A 21976-nucleotide genomic window follows, 5' to 3' on the forward strand; every position below is an offset into this window, starting at 1 on the left:
GGTGAAGTGAAGACATAGCCTCGGATTGGAAATTTTTGGGGGGCAAATAGTAAATTTGCCAATAAATTGGGGGGAAACTATTCACAAATTCAGATCAAATTCAGCAAATAGCTTAACAGATTCATAGATTCCAATGCTAGAAGGGGCCCATTGTGATCATCTAGTCTCCTGTGTAACGTAGCCCAAAGAACTTCCCCAATGTAATCCCTACAGTATATCTTTTAGAAAATATCCCATCTTGATTCAAAAATTGCTAGTGATAATGAATTCATTATGACCCTTGGTAAACTGTTCCGATGGTTAATTATTCTCAGTTAAAAATGTATACCTTACTTCCAGTCTGAATTGGTCTAGCTTCAACTTCCAGCCATTGGATTGTGTTATATCTTTCTCTGCTAGATTTAAGAGACCATTATTAAATATTGGCTCCCTGGGTAAGTACTTATAGACAAGGGGCGGGCAAACTTTTTGGCCTGAAGGCCACATCAGGTTTCCGAAATTGTACGGCCAGTTATGGGAGGCTCCGCCTCCCCAAACAGCCAGGCATGGCCCAGCCCCCACTCCATATCTGACCCCCCCCCCACTTCTCGCCCCTGACTGCTCCCTGCTGCTCCATCCAACCCCCTCTCCTTCCTGCTGGGACCCCTGCCCCCCATTCAACCCCCATTTCCCACCCTCTGACCGCCCCAAAGCCTATCCACACCCCCACCCCCTGATCACCACCCCAAACTCCGCTGCCCTCTATCCAACCCCCCCACTCCCTGCCCCCTTACTGCACTGCCTGGAGCACAGATGGCTGGCGGCGCTACAGCACCAGAACCGGCAGATATGCCGCCAAGCTGGAGCCAGCCACACCACTGCACAGCACAGAGCACCGGGTCAGGCTGCGGATCTGCAGCCCCGCTGCCGAGAGCATTGTGCCGGCAGCGCAGTGAGCTGAGGCTGCAGGGGAGGGGGAACAGCAGGGGAGGGGCCGGGGGCTAGCCTCCTGGGCCAGGAGCTCAGGGGCTGGGCAGGAGGGTCCTATGGGCTGGATGTAGCCCGTGGGCTGTAGTTTACCCATCTCTGTTATAGACTACTCAAGTACTTCCTTTACCTTCTCTCTGTTAAGCTGAAAAGATTGAACTCTGAATCTATCACTGTAAGGCAGGTTTTCTAATCCTTTAATCATTCTTCAGAGTAACAGCCGTGTTAGTCTGTATTCGCAAGAAGAAAAGGAGTACTTGTGACACCTTAGAGACTAACCAATTTATTTGAGCATAAGCTTTCGTGAGCTACAGCTCACTTCATCGGATGCATACTGTGGAACGTACAGAAGATCTTTTTATACACACAAAGCATGAAAAAATACCTCCTCCCACCCCACTCTCCTGCTGGTAATAGCTTATCTAAAGTGACCACTCTCCTTACAATGTGTATGATAATCAAGGTGGGCCATTTCCAGCACAAATCCAGGGTTTAACAAGAACGTCAGGGGGAGGGGGGGAGGGGTAGGAAAAAAAGGGGGAAATAGGTTACCTTGCATAATGACTTAGTCATTCTTGTGGCTCTTCTCTGAACCCTTTCCAATTGATCAACAGCCTTCTTGAATTGTGGACACAAAACTGGACACAGTATTTTTGTATTTTGCACTGGTGCAACTGCTGCTGAGATAAAATTACCTCTCTGCTCCAAGGACTGCATTAGCCCTTTTGGCCACAGCATTACACTGGGAGCTGGTGTTCAGCTCATTATTGATCACGACCCCCAGATTTTTTTCAGAATCACTGCTTCTCAGGATAGTCTCCTGTCCTGTAAGTATGGCCTATATTCTTTGTTCCTAGAAGTATAATTTATCGTTAGCCACACAGCGAGTGATCCAGATCTCTCTGTGTATCCATGACCTGTCCTCTTCATTATTTACCACTCCTAACTGAAAATTTTATCAATGATGACTATGTTTCCTTCCAGGCTATTGATAAAAATGTTAAATAGCGTAGAACCACAAACTGATCCCCGTGGGACCTCACTGGAAACAATCATTTGATAATTCTCCATTTACAATTACATTTCGAAACCTATCAGTTAGCCAACTTTTAATCTATTTAATGTGTGCCATGTTCATTTTATATTATTCTCGTCAATGCCTTATAGAAGTCTAAGTATATTACATCAACACTATTCCCTTAGCAGCCAAACTTGTAATCTCATTAAAAAAAGGTATCAAGTTAGTTTGACATAAACCCATGTTTATTGGCATTAATTATATTATCCTTCTTTAATTCTTTATCAGTGAAGTCTTGTATCAGCCGCTCCATCATCTTGCCTGAGATTGATGTCAGGCTGACAGGCCTATAATTACCTGGGTCATCCTGTTCACCCTTTTTAAATATTGGCACATTAACTTTCTTCCTGTCTTCTAGAGCTTCCTTGGGGTACCAAGACTTACTGAAAATCAACAGCTGAAAAAGAAATGGAAAATAAATTTTAAAATGTCTAAACTTTCAGCCATTTTGACACTGAATGTTAAAACTGTGTTTGAACCATTTTGAAATGAAACTTGACATTTCAAAATCCATTTTGTAAAGGAATTTAGCTAATTATGAAACAGTTTTGGGTTTGAACAAATTTTGTTTTGGGTTGAATGAAATGTTTTCGAGTTTTTTGTTCCTGCAAGAAAAAACAAATAAATCCAGTTTCAGTTCAAACCAAACTCCCTCACACAGTTTGGCCCCAGAACCATATACACACACAGTCAATTATTTACTTAGGTCTGACCCTGCACTCAATATTTGAATAATGGTGGTGAGTAGTGATTTTTCACATAAAACTCATGGTATTGTTTCTCTTTCCTGAGGTGGTGACTATAATTCCTATAATCAGGAAGGGAGTTTGATGAAGCAAAAGGGTATCTGAATGTCTCTGGGAGAAAAGCAAGAATAGTAAAATGTTACATTTCTCTTTATCATGTAGCCCTTGTTTGAAGCAATTTTCCTATATTAAACTTCTGTAAGAATGAATGACTACATGCAGAATTTAAATTGAATTTTCTCATCACATTTACACAAAATAATTGCGTGCGCAAATCTAGCTTCAAAGGATGCAGTCAGGTTCCTGTCTGCTTATTTTTCTGCCTCTGTATCAGCGCTCTGTGGAGAGATTTTGGGAACCATATCTCTATACCAGGGATCATCAACCTTTGGCACGCAGCCCGCAGGCCAAGGGATGTGCTGGCTGCCACTTCCCAAGGCCCCCATTGGCCTGGAGAGGCGAACCACGGCCAGTGGGAGCTGCGATTGGCTGAACCTGCGCATGCAGCAGGTAAACAAACCGGCCCAGCCCGGCCCACCAGGGGACTTACCCTGGCGGGCCGTGGGACAAAGCTTACAGATCCCTGCTCTATACTTTAAGGGGTGACCCATACAGAATGCACCACTTTCAGAGTGAGCATGTAAACTTGTAATAAGCTTTCCACAAACATTTATGAGAATAAAACTTAATCAACCCAAATGTTCAGAAAAAGCAAACAAAAGGGGAACATTTTATTTTTAAATTTGAATGCTCATAATTTTTGTAGTATTTGCCCACCTCTATTTTCTACATACTTACTGTATTTATTAAGGGATTATATGAGTTAGCTGTAGATTTACATTACTTTTGTAACTTTACAGATTATTAGCTGAGAGACAAAAAAAACATTAAACTCTGCTATGGAACTCACTGCCAACAGAAATCAGGTTGAACCACATCAGTGACCTACGGGTCATGTTGTAAGACTCCTTTCTGATGTCCATCTTCCGCTCCTGGAACTAATGATGGAAGAATAATTCCTCTAAACAAAGTAGTTTGAATCCAAGGGTAGAGGAATGGAATTTGACTCCTTCTCTAGAAGACAGGGATGTTCTTCTATGTTTATCTAATGTTACACTGACACTTTAGTGGTGAGTTCCACATAAATGCTAACAACCATTAGAGAAAAAAACCCTAGAGAAAGAAGTCTGAGTACACCACTACCTTTTTAGAACAGTTGTAATTTCATTAAAATAGGAACATAATTTAAAAGATTATTCTCTGATGATTTACTCATGCAAATTGCACATAAAAGAAAACAGTACAGTTTGTGAAATGTTAAAATGTAAAGACTTGAAATGATAAGTACAGAAGTAGTGTGACACATGTATCAAAACGGAATTCATGGTTGTACAACTAATAACTGTTTTCTCTATTTGCTGAACACAGACATGTTTATTATGGTTCTTTTCCCAACCCCATTCGTTAAATGCTTACATGTCTTCTCACACCTATGTAGACTTATTTTACAGGCACAACAGTTTTATTAAAAAAAATCACTTGCATAAATAAGATAAAAAATGCCTTAGTGTTTAGGAAAGAGAATGATATTGTAACCAATGAGGTTTTATCTAGTTCACCAAAATTACAATGAAACATAGTAACTGTATAGCTTTCCTGTGTAATTCACATTTTGTGCCTTTGAGATAAATTCCCTTCTCACAAGACTTATGGTATATTTTACCACTGCGGAATTTTTTAGTAACTAACTTTTTCCCCCATGAAACTGGTAAAAGTATTTAAACATATGGATTTATCAACTCAAAAATTACTTCCTTGTTTTTAAAATACAAAATATTTAGAATTCCTATTTTCACACTTACAGCACTGAAATGACATACACACAATTCAGATATGTCTTTGTCCAGTTTTGATTATAGTATGATTGTATATTATACAAATTATGTTCTTCCTCTGTATTACCAATTACATTTCATAGATTTAAAAATGAATCTCATAAGGAATTTGATAGCACTGAGATTTAAAACAGTGTAGCATGGAGAAGGAAGAGAAAATGAACTACACAACCCATTATAAATGCATTAAATCTTTGTTATATACATAATGGAATCCTGTCTTACTGCCAAAATTTGCTACTCTTTTGCTATTATACGAAGTTTTCTGACCTGAAAGCACACATCTACTTTTTTCCCCCCAACATAATCTGTTGTAAAATATTGTACTGTATTTTGAACATGAGTACAGAATCCAAATAGGTAATGGCACATTTAAAAAACTCAATATCTTACAGACGACTGGATAATGAGAAAAAGTGTACCTACAATCATCTCATCAGAAACAAACGTACATCATGGAATGTTAGTTATCCAAATTCACACTGTAAATAACATTTTTAAACTGCAATCTATCAGCCAGCATCACATTGAAGGCATCTTTAAACATTCAAGCAAAGATTGCTGGCATAAACTACTGAACCATCCTCACACACATACGCGCACATACATGCCACATTATAATTACATTGTTTCCAAGATATGGTAGATACTGATTTTTCCACAAGAAAGGTATCAAAATTTTGCTACTAAAAGATGACAGTGCTTTCACAAGAATTAAGTACAAGTTAGCTTGCAAATACAAGACCATGATAAAGAAGAAGGGAAAAAGTGTTTAACAAAGGTTTTTTAGGCTTTTCTGGCATCCATACTCGTGTATGAGTAAACTCCTTAGTCTGTGATTCAAAAATCCACAACGTATCAAGCTAGCTATGAAAATTATTCCATATTTGATAACCCTGTATTGTACAATATCTTTTTACTGTTTTCTACTAGCCTACCAACAAAGGGTAGTTGTAGACCATTGTTTTGACAGCAGAAATAAAGCTCCCGCTTTAAAATTAAAGTGTTGAAAAAATTGGCATCAGTTTTTAAAGAAAATCTAGTTAGTAATGACCCTCATCTAGTTTAGGTATGTGCACAAAAGTACTGTATGTCCCTACACCATACTGGCCCTGTTAAACAATTTAAAAAAAAAAACAAAAAAAAACCAACCAAACAAAACAGTTAATAAGCTAAACAAAATGCTACACATGATACAAAGCAAACATTTTCTCCCAATGTTCTCTCTCATAATGTGCAAAACAATAAAAAGGCAAAAAGACTAAAAGCAAATGTACTATTACTGTCTTTTTCTCTTGCCTAGTGCTTTATGACCTTGCCAACATTACAAAGTCAATAGGGACTATGCAGAACTTTGGTATAAAATGTCACATAATATTACTATCACAGTCTAGGGGATGAGCTTTAATAATTCACCCCAAAGTTGGCTGAAATAATACCAAATTAAAAGTGAAATAAACCACATTGTACTTTACACACACTTTACACATTGAGCACAGAAAATAACTAGTAAATCATCTTTTTTTTTAAAAAAAAAATCCATCTTCTGCAAGGAGACTAGAAACTGCTGTTCAGTCTCCTCTTCATTTGCCCATCTTTAAAGCCAAATTTAAATTTAAATTTTAAAAATGAGTAATTTTAAGCTACATATTTTTTTAGATGGAGACTGGTCTTGATTTCCCTTTAAAGTCACAAATGTATATCTAAGAAACTGTTGCAATGCAAGTTTTTAATCAACTTCCTGAAGGCTGTGACTGGGAAGGTGGAGCCATAACGATCTGTGAAAGCACTGGCTCTGGACTCTGGTCCGCCATCTGGGTGAGAACGGACGTGGCTACGGCTTCTGCCTTGGAGGTGGAACTTACTCCATTGGAAGTGCTGACAGAACTATGCTGAATAGCTTCTGCATGTGGACTATTTGGCACTGAAATGTCTTCAGAACTGTCATCTTTATCTGCAGCTAAAGAAAAAAAATTCACTTGCTGTTTTTTCTAAAATATGCATAAAAAATGTTCAGCTAACAATACGAGTCCTGTAAATAATCACAATTAATAGCACATATATAAAGACATTTTCAAAAATTTATTTTTAGTATAATTGCTATTGATAAACAAAACCAGGATAGAAAGTTAGAATATTTATGGACACAGGTACATTTTCAAATGATTATTCCCACCTATTTAAAACCACAGTTAATTTTGGTTGATTTTCCATCTAGTGCAGGAACTGATGACTACAACACCTGAGTCTAATGATGCACACATATGAGAAAAACAGTATTTATAGTCTAAATGCCACCAGCTGTTCTATAGTTATGTGAATTAATTGGATTCAGATTTTTTAAAAACCACAAGATACTGCATTTGACTAGTAATTCAGCAAGAGAATCATTCTCAGTTTGATCATTAATAATGTTTATGAAAATCACTCTCTGTAATACAGTAAATTGCTATTGCTCAGTTGGACAAGAAAGTTTTCAATATGCAAAATCTTCATTCTTTCAACAGGGTGAAATTCCATTTGTTTTGCTTAGCACTTAAATATCTGCCAATAAGAGTTAATTAATGTATGATATAAAAGTCTTTAAAAATGAGAAGACATCCAAGAACTTCTTTTGTTTGGCTTGCTCTGAATCAATGAAGTACTCAAATGAATTACCCAAACATTCCTGTCCCTAATTTTTTTTATCAGAAAATCCAAGTATTGAAAAAACAAAAAAATTTTCTTCCTGTGCAAATATAGGGGTTTTTTTTGTTTTTTTTTTAAAAACAGAGGCACGATTTAACAGGAATTACTCTTTCAATAAATGCATCAGTTACATTTTACAACACAATCCTTTCATTTAGAACAGAGAAAGTTCATATATATATATATGGGGCATTTTAGGAGATAAGGAAGTCAATATGAGATGTGAAATCCACTTAATAGATTATCTGACAGACACATATATTTAGATGAGAACATTGTTTAGACATCAAACTTTTATTTTATGTTTATATGTGATAATTGGTAAATTAATTAGTGTTTTAATTAAATCTCTTCTTCCATTGTGTAATCTCTATTTCTGATTAGTCAGATTGTTGAACAGGCATTATTATCAAGTGACAATAAATTGAGGAACTCAGATTTTTTACCGGTAAGTGGTATCTTTCAGATAAAGTAATTTCAGTTCACAACCGGTTTTTGCTCACATAAAAATGGAAAGTTGAATGATAAATTTAACTGCAAGATTTTTTGGTACCATCCCAAGCTTCCTGGAATGTTGCTTGAGTCTCCTGCGGCAACTTCCAAAGCATTTACTTTTGCACTTAATAACTGAAATGGAGACGGACACCTGTCTAGAAGTTAAGGAGGAAAAGAGCTCCATTCTAAAATGGCGCAATCAAAATAAAGATTTTTATTGAATAGGGTATGCATAGAAAAACTGAATCCAAAACTAAAAAGGATAACAAAGACACAAACACTGTCCAAGGAAGGATACACCAAAGTTTACGATAATAACTAAGAACCTAGCACGGACAACAAAAAAACCTTGAAGGTAGATTATTGTGGGCTGAGGTTTTTTCAGTGCAGAAATACCAGTTGCAAGAATGAAAATTCACTGATGAGCAAGTCAATTCTACAACATAATGAGATCTTTATAGCAGTCCTATATCCACACTAAGAAGGGATTACTTTCAGAGACAGAAAGTAACCGTTTTACACAGTATTGCTTGAATAGAAGCAAAGTCAGACAAACATGCAAGTAGGCAGCCTTGCAAATGTATTCCAAAGAAATGTTAACTAGTATAACAGTATAAGAGTGGCCATACTGGGGCTCACCAATGGTCTATCTAGCCCAGTATCCTGTCTCTGACATCAGCCAGTGCCCAAATGCTTCAGAGGGAATGAACAGAACAGGGCAATTTCAAGTGACCCATCTCTGTCATCCAGTCCCAGCTTCTGGGAGTTGGAGGTTTAGGGACACTCAGAGAATGGGTTGGATAATAGCCATTGATGGACCAATCCTCAATGAACTTAGCTAATTTTTTTAGCCTTGTTATACTTTTGGCCTTCACAATATCCCCTGGCAATGAGTTTCATAGGTTGACTGTACATTGTGGGCAGAAGTACTTCCTTCTGTTGGTTTTAAACCTGTTACCTATTAATTTCATCAGATGACTTATAGTTCATGCGTTATGTGCACAGCTAAATAACTCCCTATTCACTTCTGCCATATCACTCATGATTTTTTAGACCTCTGTCATATCCCCCGTTAGTCGTCTCTTTTCTAAGATGAACAGCTCTAGTCTTAATCTTTTCTTGCATGGAAGCTGTACCATAGCCCTAATAATTTTTGTTGTCCTCTGCATCTTTTCCAATTCTAATATATCTTTTTTGAGATGGACCAACTGGAACTGCATACAGTAATTCAAGATGTGGGAATACCATGGATTTTTCAAGTGGCATTATAATATTTCTGTTTTATTATCACTTTCCTAATGGTTTCTAACATTGTTAGTTTTGGGGTGCTTTGTTTGTTTTTACTGCCACTGCACAGATGTGTTCAGGAAACTATCCATGATGACTCCTAAATTGCTTTCTTGAGTAATTAAAGCTTGTTTAGACCTCATCAGTTTGAATGTACAGCTGGGATTATTTTTTCGAAAGTGCATTACTTTGAATTTAATATTGAATTTCATCTGCCATTTTCTCACCCAGTCACCCAGTTTAGTGAGATCCTTTTAACTCTTCCCAGTCAGCTTTGGAGTTAACTAAATTGAGTAATTTTGTATTGAGGTGGCAAAATTTGCCACCTCATGTTCACCCCTTTTTCCAGATCATTTATGAATATGTTGAACAGCACAGGTCCCAGTACAGATCCATGGGGGACCCTCTATTAGTCTTTCTCCATCATGAAAGCTGACTGTTCATTTTTAACCCTTTTTTCCTATCTTTTAACCAGTTACTGACCCATGATAAGGCCTACCCTCTTATCCCATGACTATTTAGTTTGCTTAAGAGCCTTTGGTGAGGAAACTTGTCAAAGGCTTTCTGAAAGTTAAAGTACTCTGTCAACTGGATTACCCTTGTCTAAGAGATTGGTGAGCCAGGATTTCCCTTTACAAAAGCTGTGTTGACTCTTCCCCCCCAACACATCATGTTCATCTATGTGTCTGATCATTCCGTTCCCTACTACAGTTTTAACCAATTATCTGCACTGAAGTTCAGCTTACAAGCCTGTAATTTCCGGGATTGCCTCTGGAGCCTTTTCTAAAAATATGCGTTACATTAGCTACCTTCCAGTCATCTGGTACAGAGGCTGATTTAAGCAATAGGTTACATACCAGAGCTAGCAGTTCTGCAATTTCATATTTGAGTTCTTTCAGAATTCTAGGTGAATACCATTTGGTCCTGGTGACTTAACATGGTTTAATTTATCAAGGTGATCTAAAACCTGCTATACTGACACCTCAGTCAAGCACAGTTCCTCTTACTTGTCACCTAAAAAGAATGGCTTGAGTGTGGGGATCTCCTCTGCAGTGAAAACCAATGCAGAGAATTCATTTAGCTTCTCCACAATGGCCTTGTCTTCCTTGAGTGCTCCTTTAGCACCTCAATCGTCCAGTAGTCCCACTTACTCTGGCAGACTTCCTGCTTCTGATGTATTTAAACAAATAGGGTAATGTTAGTTTTTGTGTCCTTAGCTAGTTCCTCTTCAAATTCTTTCTCGGCCTCACATGTTATATTTTTACATTTGACTTGCCAATGTTTATGCGCCTTCCTATTTTCCTCAGTAGGATCTGACTTCCAGGTTTTAAACTGCGCCTTTTTGCTTCTCACCACTTTTACTCTCCACTCTTTACCCATGGTGGCATTTTTTTGGTCTTACTTTTTTTTTTTTTTAAATTTGGGATAGACATTTAGTTTGAATCTCTATTACGGTGTTTTTTTACGGAATGAGTCCTATTTCAAGAGTGCAGTGCTGACCCTTTGGAACAGACTGCTAAAAAATCCCTATTAATTTAGATAGCATGTTTTTGTGGACTTTGTTCTTTTTTTTTAAATGGATGCTTCAAACATCAAAGGAGACAGAAATGGTATCAGGATAGGAGGGGAAGCTCACTGACTGGTGGCTGTTTTCACACATCTCAAAAGATCATGTGGCAAGGGAATGCAGCAAGATAAAGAAAAAGGAGATAGAACAAATGGCTTCAAAAGCTGTTCAAGTCCCTAAACAGGGCTGTAGCCACCCATGGTGGGGAGCAGGGAGGGAGGAAGGGTGGGAGAGAGAGAGAGTTTATTCATTCAGCGTGCACCATTTGGTAATGGTCACATCCTTGGTATTCCATACCCCATTTCAAGCAGTATACAAACCTCTATTGATGTAAAACCAAATAAAAAGAGAGATGCAAAGAGGTTAGAGATTTGTCCCTGAAAAATAATGGAAACTTCAATGCAATTTCCTGTATTTTACAAAATGAAGAGATTTAAAAAACAACAACATTTTATGAAACTGACAGGAGAGCTGTGAAGTGTCCCTTCTTTCTTGGAGAGACTAAGGAGGTAGTGGATGGGGCATCACTGGAGAAAAGGATGTACAATGGGGACTCCCAGCTGACAAACCTCTTCTTCCCCTGTCAGGTGCTGCTGTTACTGCTCCACCCATTGACTGAAAATACTGAAAGTCCCAGAAACTCCTCAACCTATACACCAGCTCCTTCTGCTGCTCACACTTCAGAGTCCCCTGCCTGGTGAGTCCTTCATATCACCCGCAGACAAAGGCTGGAATTAAGAACTTCCCTTTGAAGAGCAAAAAATTCTACTCAGTGGAAATATAGTGCACTTAGAGAACTACTTGACACCAAAGGAAACTTTTTTTCCTAAATCTGAAGCCAGAAATGGAGGTGGGAAATTTCCCAGGGTATAAAAAAAAAGATAGAATTGCATTCTGACACAGCTATTGAACAATTTAGCTTTTATGTGCCCAGCTGTCAGGGCCAGCATCTTGAGATCCAAATGTAGGAACAGTTAAATCTGGAAGCCACCATGACAGAGTGGCATTGACAGAGTAAATTTGTCCAAATTCAGTGGTCTTGATGGGTTCTAACTAAAACTCAGGAAAAACTGCAGTCTTGGTGACTTCACAATTCTTGTAAGGCTTGCTTCATTTTGACTGTCTTCTTCATAGATAGGAGGGCTCTGCCCACGCACTTTGGAAGTGGGCTACCACGTAGACTAGAATGTGTTGGAAGTAGGGTATTTTGAAGAAATTTACAACAAGCTTCGAAGTATGGGCGAATGCCTTCTGGGTACACTAAAAAGTATTGCTACACACTCGTCAGACATCCAAATGGGAAAAAATTGCCAACACTTTCTGCCAAAGGTGTAGTCTGACTAGAGCTGGTTGAAGTTTTTTGACCAAACCTGGAGATTTGGGTCAATCAAAACATTTAGTGAATGTGTGAATTTTGCTATATTGTTTTAGTTGAAAAATTCTTTCAAAAAAAATCTGAAAATATAAACCAACATTTTCATATTTTCTAAATGAAAATTGTGATTTTTCTATTTGAAATGACTTTGTTTTAGATTTCCTTCAATTTTATTTTTAAAAGATAAAGCTCAAAAGTGAAATGTTTTGGGTCAAACAAAACACTTCACTCTTTCCAATTTTTTTTTCCTTCGAATTTTTCATTTGCTGTTTTTTCTGGAAATGCCAGCAAACCGAAAAAATCAGTTATTCACACAGTTGTGACAGCTTACATAAGGTTGGTGCAAATGCACAGAACGGACAGAGTCAAGTGCAGAGTGCAATACTGAAGATGAAGTCTCCAGAGATAAAAGCAGATACTGAGGGCGCAAGGGGACTATGGGAATATGTAGGTCAACATCTAGGCAATTCTACAGTAGCTAGAAAATTCTCTAGGGTGGTGGCTAAATCACAGAAAGGGTTGACTTATCCTGAACAATTTGTAGGCAATGGATTTACATAATTATTGTAATGGCGGGACCCCAATTGTTTCTTTACAATTAACTAGAGCAGGAATCAAAAAATGTTTGATTCAATCATGACTCAATTACAATCCCTATTTTTATTAAGTTTTATTCAAATGCGATCATCTAGCGTTCTGGAAGCTTCCTGAATCTTTACTAACAAAGAGAAGTAATGTCCTCACACCTACAATTCTCCAACTACCCTCTGCCCCTTCAAGATTATTCATCCTCCCTCATTTCTCCCCATCCTCCACACCAAGAAGAAGTTTAAGAGACTATATAGGCTTTGCAGCAGCGTATTCCTGAAACTGGGTCTGAGATGGGACTATAGATAGAAAACGTAGGGTTTAGGTTTCTCTTGTAGATTACACATACGATTTAAAAATTTTGTTTAAGGGCTTGTTCAAGAAATTTCCTAAACAACTGACCAGTAGCATATCTGCTTGGGAATGACATGAATTTATACTTGACTGACAACTCTTACATTGCTTCAGGGTTTCCTCCAAACAGCCTCATGAAATGTAATCACTTCTCTTTTTGCCTTTTCTGGTTTCTCGCCTCAGAAGCAGGTGAAAGGTACTTAAAGTAACTGGAAAATGCTAGTAAGAAAGAGGGACCTAGTACTTGTGTTTTTCACTCTATGTGAAGCAGAAGTTGTTCAAAAGATCTTTTAAAGATACCTAAATAAATGTCAAAAAATCCTGCAATGCCATTGTTTGCTTCTGCCTGTTTAAGTGCGTTTTAAGTGAAACCCCATTAAATTGTGGACCGAATTGTTAAAGTCATGTCCGCAGGATATAAATTAACTGTGTCCCAGCAGCACACAATACCTTGCACTGCAGGAGTATTCTAATTCTGCCTCTTTTATACCACACAAGATGATAAGAAACTATTTAATACTTTTTAAAAAGTTCAGCTAACATGGTCATGCTGCTGATGTACATAGGACATAACTTTGTTAATTTTTTTTTAAAGATTTGAAGTTATTTTCTATTCATGCCACAACCACAAACATTAACTAAAACCATTTTAATTGGTACTTGCTATGACTCATCATATAGTCTTGCACAAGTCACTTTATGTGTGTGTTGCCCCAATATCTGTAAAATTAAGATATTATTTAATTCTCTCAGAGATATTGTGAAGTGCTTTGGACATAACACTTATACAGAGAGAGATGAGTTTGGTGTGTATGCGCATTCTTTATCTACTTACATGTACCTAGATCATCCCCATACCATATTACTCATTATACTAATCCTGTAGATCATTATTTTGTGTGGCACTGTGCCAAAGGCTTTAAAAAAATACTAAGTGAACTATGCCTGCACGTTCCCTTCTGAACATCTTTTTATACTTATTTTAAAATGTAGTTCCTTTTTTCAAAAATAGATATTTTATCAACTTTACATTCTCTGTTCTGGTTAGCAGTGAGTTAGTTTTACTTTGTCTTTTATAATGAAGACAAGCCTAAGAACTTCAAGATCTGCAGTGATTTATAAATACTGTAGCATTTTTGCAAGTATGAAGGTCAACAGTATTACTAAACATTTAGTTTTTAGAATTTTAATGAAAAAAATCCTTAATTTGGAATTATCTGCCAGTCTATTTAAAAAATGCATACGTTTAATAATTTTTCATGCAAATCCACAGAAACACATGTATCTTCAAACTAGCAAAATTCAAGAAACCTAGCCTGTTTAGGAAAACCGTGCATGCATAATGGTATCTTCTAGTAGCTTCTATATGAAATTATGTTGTTCTGTCAGATGGGAGCCATAATGGCTTCATTCCTGCAGCAATCATTGTTAATATAAATCCCGAACATATTTCTATATGGTTCCAATTTACTCCAAGATGCTATTTTCCATCCTGTCAAAATGACTGGAGATCAAAGGACTAAGATTTATAAGCTCAAACTGACAAAATCAGTGTTCTAAATATATATGGCAACAGAGAGTTGCTAAATCTCCTGAATCTTTTAAATTAAAAAATATTGCCCATTCTGATGAAACTGCTTACAATGACTACAAGTAAAGATGGTGGCCATTAAGTTTTATCGCAAGCACCTGAGGAACTGTTTGCATGCAATACAAAATGTTCCTTTATTCTCCCGAATTACTGACACTGGCAAATTAAAATGAAGTGGCTACATATGGCTGAAACAATCTTCACATTTACAAATATCCTGAAATATCACTAAATCATAAAAACGAAAGCTGTGGGTTATATATTATGAATGTTGCCTAATGCATTCCCAGCTCAGTTATTTGTTACGAATTTGTGTACAATGGACAAAATTGGCCATTTATTCTACAACAGCAGCTGGTTCTAGCTCTGTGCATCATATCCAAAAAAAGAAGTTAGAAGTAAGAAAAGCACAATTAACTTCTAAAATGCTTCAAATGTGAAAAATTAAGTGAATAACAAACTTTATTTTACAGTTTTACTGATTTCAGTTTAACTTGAGAATTCTCAGTAAGCCCTTCACTATTAGAATCCTATTTTAAAAATTCAAAACATCTTAAATTCGTATGACAAACAACAGTTATTTTAAGTCAAAACAATCTCAGGGACAGCATACAGTAAGAGCCAGGAACCTGCATCTGATTATTTTAATGGGTTGACTGATCCTGGATGTGCTAGTAAATAAGGACAGCTGTTACCCTCCCCTCAATGGAAATCTCATTATGAAATGGAAGAAACAAGGACCTTTCATCTTACCTAAGATGATGCATTACAGAGATTGTTCACCATATACTGTCAATACTTTAATCATATATACTAGAAGCAGCTATTGCAGCTTAGAGTCCTTTAGTATTAATTTTGGGTACATACTTATAGAAAAACCAACCAAAACTATCTTTAAACTTCAGATAATCTACAACATTTTTTAAACTGAAAGCATTTAGAAAAATAATTGCAAAATATCATATATTCATTCCTGTCTTGCAATAAGCTTGCAGAATTTTATATATTAAATGTTAAATATTATAACTGCACTTCTCATTTTTAATGGTTGCTCAGTTCACTTTGGCAGTATTTCACTGTTGCAGCCTCAGGCTATAGGTAATGGAACATTACTCACTCTGATAGCCAGATTTCTTCTGCATGGCGGTTACAGGGCAATCTTTATGAGCCAGAAGAAGCTGTTTCAGCTGTGCCACTTCATTTCTCAGCAGGGTGACTTCATTCTAAAGGAGAAGAAAGTTATGCACTTTACCAGGCTCAGACTATGTGCATTTCAGAGGTATGTATTAACAGTCTTAAATTTTACAAGATCTTTGAATGCTCATTTAGGGGTAAATAAAACACAGTACACATTTCCATGGCTGCAGATGGCAAAAAAAAAACAAACGAACTATTTTTGACTTTAGAACACTGTAATATTAAACTAGAGATATTACTTGTAAAAAGATTTTTTTTAATAGTATATGCCATTACATTGATTGTATTACATTTTGTAGTTAGTAGACTGCAGGTTCTACACACAGTCCAATTCACATGATCAGACTGTTTTATGTCTCTTCTGGATGATTTTGTAGGTTCTCTTTCAACCACGTAAACCTAATTTTAACCATCCACATTATAACATATGTTATAACCCCAAATATGCTCAGTGAGTGTGGAATGAATTTTTTTATAAACACATTTAGACTCTATAAAAGAGTGCCTCCCTACAAAATGTAACAGGAATGATAATAGAATAGTGATCTATTAATGTTCTGATTTTTTTTTTTATAGCCATTAACAGGAAACAATCAGTATGCAAGAATCAAGTAATGGGAATGAGAACAAACGCACTGTAGGAAAGAAGAATTAATAATGATACACTCAGATGCAGTGTAACCTAGTAGAGCACTAGACTGGGACTCAGAACAACTGGATTCTGTTCCTGGCACTGTTACTAGCCTGCTGGGTAACCTTGGGCAAGTCATTTCACCTCTTCATGCCTACGTTTCCCAATCTGTAAAAAAGGGATAATGATACTGGCCCTCCTTTGTAAAGTACTTTGAACTCTACTGATGAAGAGCCTGATAACAGCTGGTATTATATTAGACAAGAATCAAAATTAAGAACAGCGTGACATTTTAGACATTAAAAATAGTTACAAACTATCTTAAGCAACATCAAATTTTTTACAAAACATTAAGTTACCTGTCAATATTTGCTGCTCCCATATCTTTTCAAAATGTATTTTCAATGCAAGTTTTGATGGCTTAATTTTTGCATCAAACAAAAATCCTTCATAGAAATATGCATATTAAAGAGGAGTATGTTCTCACAGTAGCTTATGAAACTTGACATAGCAAAAAATTGTTCAGTTTATCAGTGTGTTACTATATTCAGTAAAAGAGGGGAATAAAGGAAAGAACAGAAGAAAATTAGGTCTGAAAGAGGTCCTTGAAGATAAAATTATGTCAAATATGGTATATATTAGCTTGGAGGTTAGAAGATTGTTCCTATTTGTGACAACCCCCCAAAATTTCAAATATTTAGGGAAATGGAATTACTGTTTTCTACCCAGCTTTATAAGTCCTGCCTCCTGGGCAGTCCACATGGCAGGTTGCCCTGGACCCCGGAAGCCCCGGTGCTGGGACTCAGGTTCTCTGTCAGCCAGCCAGCCAGGCTGCTGAGGAGCCTAGGAGCTCAGGCTGATGAGCAAGCGAGTTGGTAGGAAACCAGGCAACTTTTGAAACTTGCTTTGCACACAGAGTTCCATCAGAAACCTACCCAGTTTTCAGTGGAATTTCATCAAAATTGACATTGTCCTGTGGAATGCTCCAATTTCAATGGTCAGAAATTCAGACAAAAAATGTTCATGAAATTTTTCTTGACTAGCTCTAGTAAATAGGTGATTGTCTACTGAATTGGCACAAAAGATACCTGAATAGTTCTCAGAATAGGGTATGTGAATTTAATGTTGCTGCAGAAGGAGCAGAGAGAGCTCGAGATTTTAAATTTACTTTCACTCCTCGGGGTACATCCTATGTAAATAGTAGTTTATTAATATATAAAGATAAGTTTAAAAAAAAACAAAAACAAACAAATAGTTTGGTCTCCTTTTAGGAGACGGCCATTTTGACTCCAGAGAATATTCTCAACAAGATGTAGCAATTTTAAACGTGTTGACTATTCAGCCTACATTAGATTGTGTCTTTTTGCTTTTTCCTGTCCACGTGTGTCTAATTTTTATGAAAATTAATTCTGAACAATTCCATATACTAATGGCAGATAGAAGACGAGGTGGGTAATTATCAGCATAACTCCAGAATGTTTTTAAAAGATAATGGTTGAAAAAGTATTTTATAGCCTAATCCCACGTAGTTTTTAAATTTTTTAATTTTTTTCTAATAAAAATATGGAAAATAACTCAAAACTTTTATATTTAAGCAGACTTGAAAGTGAAAGACGAAATGTCAGATTCTTTTATATAAAATTTAAAAAACTCTGGAGGTATCTAACTCAAATTAGCATCATCATTAACAAGTGAGATGACGCAAAAACACCACCAGCTAACAATGGCATATACTATATATTTATCAGTGTTTAGTGCTAACAGATACCACGCATTTGAAGTTAGTCTTACATGATTTTGATGAAAGTATGAAATTAATCATTCTTAAGTGTACCAGTGTATATGTAAGTACTTACGTTGTATACAGCATGAAGACTAATGACACACAAGTTCAAGTAAGGGTAGTCATCTGGATATTATTAGAAACCAGTTTTGGAAGGTAATGAAATCAGAATAGAGTGTAATAAAGCTAGACCCAACCTCTATATTCCCTGGCATATTTTTGCTCTGTACATGACAGTTTGAGGTTTCTTCTCCTAAATCTTCATATATAGTATTCTTTACAGAAAACAGGAAAATGGAAGGAAAACAAAGGAGGAATACTTAAACTGGTGTAATAAAAAATGAAAATTTAGATTCATGGCACCGGGCAGGTGAGCTGTCACATCACTAATGTATTCAGATACCATGACAACATCAAGAAGCTAAGTACATGGACAAATATTTGGTTAGATGCAACTAAATATGAAATACATCTTGAGCAAAGTAATAGTGATGAAATACACATTTTCTAAATTCAGAGATTTCAAAATATACTATCAGAAAGAAAATTTGTGGAGAAAAACTAAGTCTCTATTAGATTCCTCATAGCTTGTTTCAACATATCTGTATTCCCCCAGACAAAAAATACTCTCTTTCTACTTCCAATCCTCATGAGATTCAGCATGAGAACTTCTCTGGCCTGTTGTTGGTTTGAGCCAAAAGCTAACAGGTCCAGACTACATGTATTTGTATATAGTCCATGGAATGGATTAAGCATTTTTGTTGCACAAGGGTTTGGGGGTGTGTGTGTGAAAAGGCAACATCTGTGATGTGTCTGTTCAAGTCACCATAAAGAGGGAGCCATTCAGAAGGGATTACATTATAGGGAAAGTGAAAGGATTATCCTAAAGGAAACCCTATATAAAAACGGGTAAGAATGTGCGGCAAGCTCCTCACGGGCCATGCCCCCTCCCCGCCAGGAGCAGCAGCATCTGCAGGGCCCTGGGCCATCCCCCACCGCCAGGAGGAGCAGTGTCTGCTGGAGCACACTGGCCGTGACTTTTTGGTTATTGCCCTTGAGCTGTCCGTGACTTTTACTAAAAAATACCCGTGACTAAATCATAGCCTTAGTTATAGTAAAACAGACAACAGGGTATGTTTTATTGTTACAGGAATACTGTATTCTGCAATATTTCTGTAAGGCACAGAGGCAATACTTAGAATTATATATAATGTTTGAGATCTTTTAACAAGGAAACATATTGGCTGAGAAAGCCATCCACAAAAGCAAAAAGAATACAAAGTTTTAAAAGATTGCATGTGTGGAGCAACTGATGTAGAAGAGCTTGTATTAAAGAAGAGACTTTGCCGGTTTAACTGAAAATATTGAATGTTATTGAGGTGATGCAAGTAATAGACATTTGTACTACATATATAATAAAATAGAATAGTTCAAAACCAAGAAAATGAAGGGTAGCAATAGGAATTATACACAACCGTTTAACTTAAGAAGGAGATAGGATACTGGACAGTACCAAGAAAGGTTAAAGTAGACTTTATTTGTATAGAAGTGTGTTTATGGGAAGCTAACAGAGAACATGCAGTAAAATATATATCATGTAGAAATTACATCAGAAAGAATATCCAGTCTCATCTTCCTATTTCTATATGTATTGTTTCGTGTCTTCATTCTAAAAACCCTGTGAAATTTAACACAACACTGTATGATACTTGAATTTAGGACAACTACTTATTAACGCTGGTGAAAGACAATTGTTTTTGTTCAATAGCTCAATACCACTTTCAGTCTTTATAAAATCAGTCTATTTTTAGAAATAGCTTAATGATGTCAACAGTAAAATTCAGCTGAGCAGGGCATTTAGCTATTAAACAAAATATGAACTATTAAACCCTAGCATGCAGTCTGTAAAACTATGCTAAGGCAAAGCTCCAAACTTATTACATTTATTATTAAATAGAACATAAGTAATCATGGGTCATTACTGCCCACTATGCTGATCAGCTGTGCCAGGCTGTCAAGTGAAGATCTATTATGGAAATGCAGGATTGATTAATGTTTTCACATAAAGTACAGTTTAATTATTTCTTTGACATTCAATTTTCTTTACAAGTCATTCTGTTCTTCACAGTTAACGGTTTTGGTATTGGCAGACGGAAAGAAATTTCTTTCCCCTGAATTCACTGTTACTGGGTTAACTCTTGACAATCTGGAAGCCAAACGCTTCTCGTATTTTTTTTTTTAAATGAAGAAAGTCTCTAGGTGTAGATATGGGTCTAATAATGCTAACAGATAAAAGCTATAGAACAGCCACCTAAGTAAGTTTACTCTTATTAGTATAATCCCACTGACCTCAATGGGACATAAATAATGTCAACCATGTGTTTAAGTGGTTGCAGCATCAGCACAAAAGACCCAAAGTAACACAAAATTTTATCTCACTGGTGACCTGACTTGCTTTCCCATTTGTCGCAAAATTTACTTCTATTGCCAATAACATGTGACAAGCCAGATTAATGGAAATACAAGCAGTGGAGAATTAGAGAATTTTTGAGCTTCTTTTTAGATTTGTGGAGTCTAGCAAATGTTTACCAACTGTTTTCTCCAATAGCTGCCCGGTCCCTTTTAACAGCTACAAGTATTTATGGTGAGACAGCTAATTTAAATATAGATATGAGACAACTACATTACTTTCACTAAAATATCCAAAGAATTGCTATAATTTTATAATATGTCTATAAAATGGAATTTTGAACATAGATACTGAGTATAGCAAAAACAGAATTCCTTTTACAGTTAATGAAAAGCAGAAGTGTACCAGGACATTTTGCAACTATAAAGCACTAAAAAATGGTATTAAAGAAGTGGCTAGAATGAATATAGTATATAATATTTAATTAAAAGTTTTAAATTCCACCATAAATATTTGCTGTAGGCAGATATCTGGCATGGTTCTCAAGCTCAGTCATTAATAAATTGCAAACAATATGTTATTTAGCTTGTTTTAAGTTATTGGAAAATTAAAAAATAGAGAGAGTTATGGATTTAAGTTTGTGTATTAGTAAAACTTGAAAATAACTTTGATTAAGAAAAAAAACCACTTACCTTTCCATAACTGTTGTTCTTCAAGATGTGTTGCACATATCCATTCTACTGGAGGTGTGTGCATGCCCCAAGCACAGTAACTGGTAATTTTTCCCTCAGTGGTAACTGTTGGGGCAGCTCGGGCCATCTGCTCATATACTATGCCACGCTGGTACAAAGGGCCCAGCCAACCCTATGCCCCCTCAGTTCCTTCTTTCTGGCCAACTCCAATACAGAGGGGTAGGACGTCAGGTTGTGGAATGGATATGTGCAACAAATCTCAAAGAACAGTTAAAGAAAGGTAAGTAACCGTTTTTTCTTCTTCGAGTGCTTGCACACATCAATTCCTCTGTAGGTGACTCCCAAGCAGTTACATAGGAGGTGGGATTGGAGCTCATGGACATACTGACTGCAAAATAGCTCGACTGAATCAGACATTGTCCCTAGACTGCTGAGTGATGGTGTAATGAGCAAAGAACGTAAGCACAGACGACCAAGTTGCTGCTTTTAAATGTCCCGGATAGGGAACTATGCTAGGAATGCCGCTGATGACGCTTGCACTCTCATGGAGTGGGCAGTCAGGATAGCTAGTGGCGGAATACCCGCCTGCTCATAACATGTGCGAATGCACGATGTGATCCATGACCAAATTCT

At 36.7% G+C, this 21976-nt stretch overlaps 1 protein-coding gene across 7 annotated transcripts in view; it reads right to left on the reverse strand.

Annotated features, from left to right (window-relative positions):
* Window positions 1-1073: 1073 nt before the first annotated feature.
* The window catches only part of ATF2 (activating transcription factor 2), a 93645-nt gene continuing 72742 nt past the window's right edge, over window positions 1074-21976 (reverse strand). For 5 of the 7 annotated variants that reach the window (XM_084642793.1, XM_084642790.1, XM_084642792.1 and 2 more), the window contains 2 exons: window positions 15748-15853; window positions 3528-6645 (listed from right to left, as the gene is read on the reverse strand). In XM_084642793.1, the coding sequence (XP_084498919.1) occupies window positions 6419-6645; window positions 15748-15853 (333 nt within the window). In that variant the 3' untranslated portion in view covers window positions 3528-6418. Of the gene's footprint in view, window positions 2442-3527; window positions 6646-15747; window positions 15854-21976 lie in introns of those variants that run through there. The other 2 variants (XM_084642795.1, XR_014713519.1) reach the window with 2 other exon arrangements.

This window comes from Lepidochelys olivacea (genome assembly GCF_965140295.1).
Source record: "Lepidochelys olivacea isolate rLepOli2 genome assembly, chromosome: 11".
Taxonomy (NCBI): domain Eukaryota; kingdom Metazoa; phylum Chordata; order Testudines; family Cheloniidae; genus Lepidochelys; species Lepidochelys olivacea.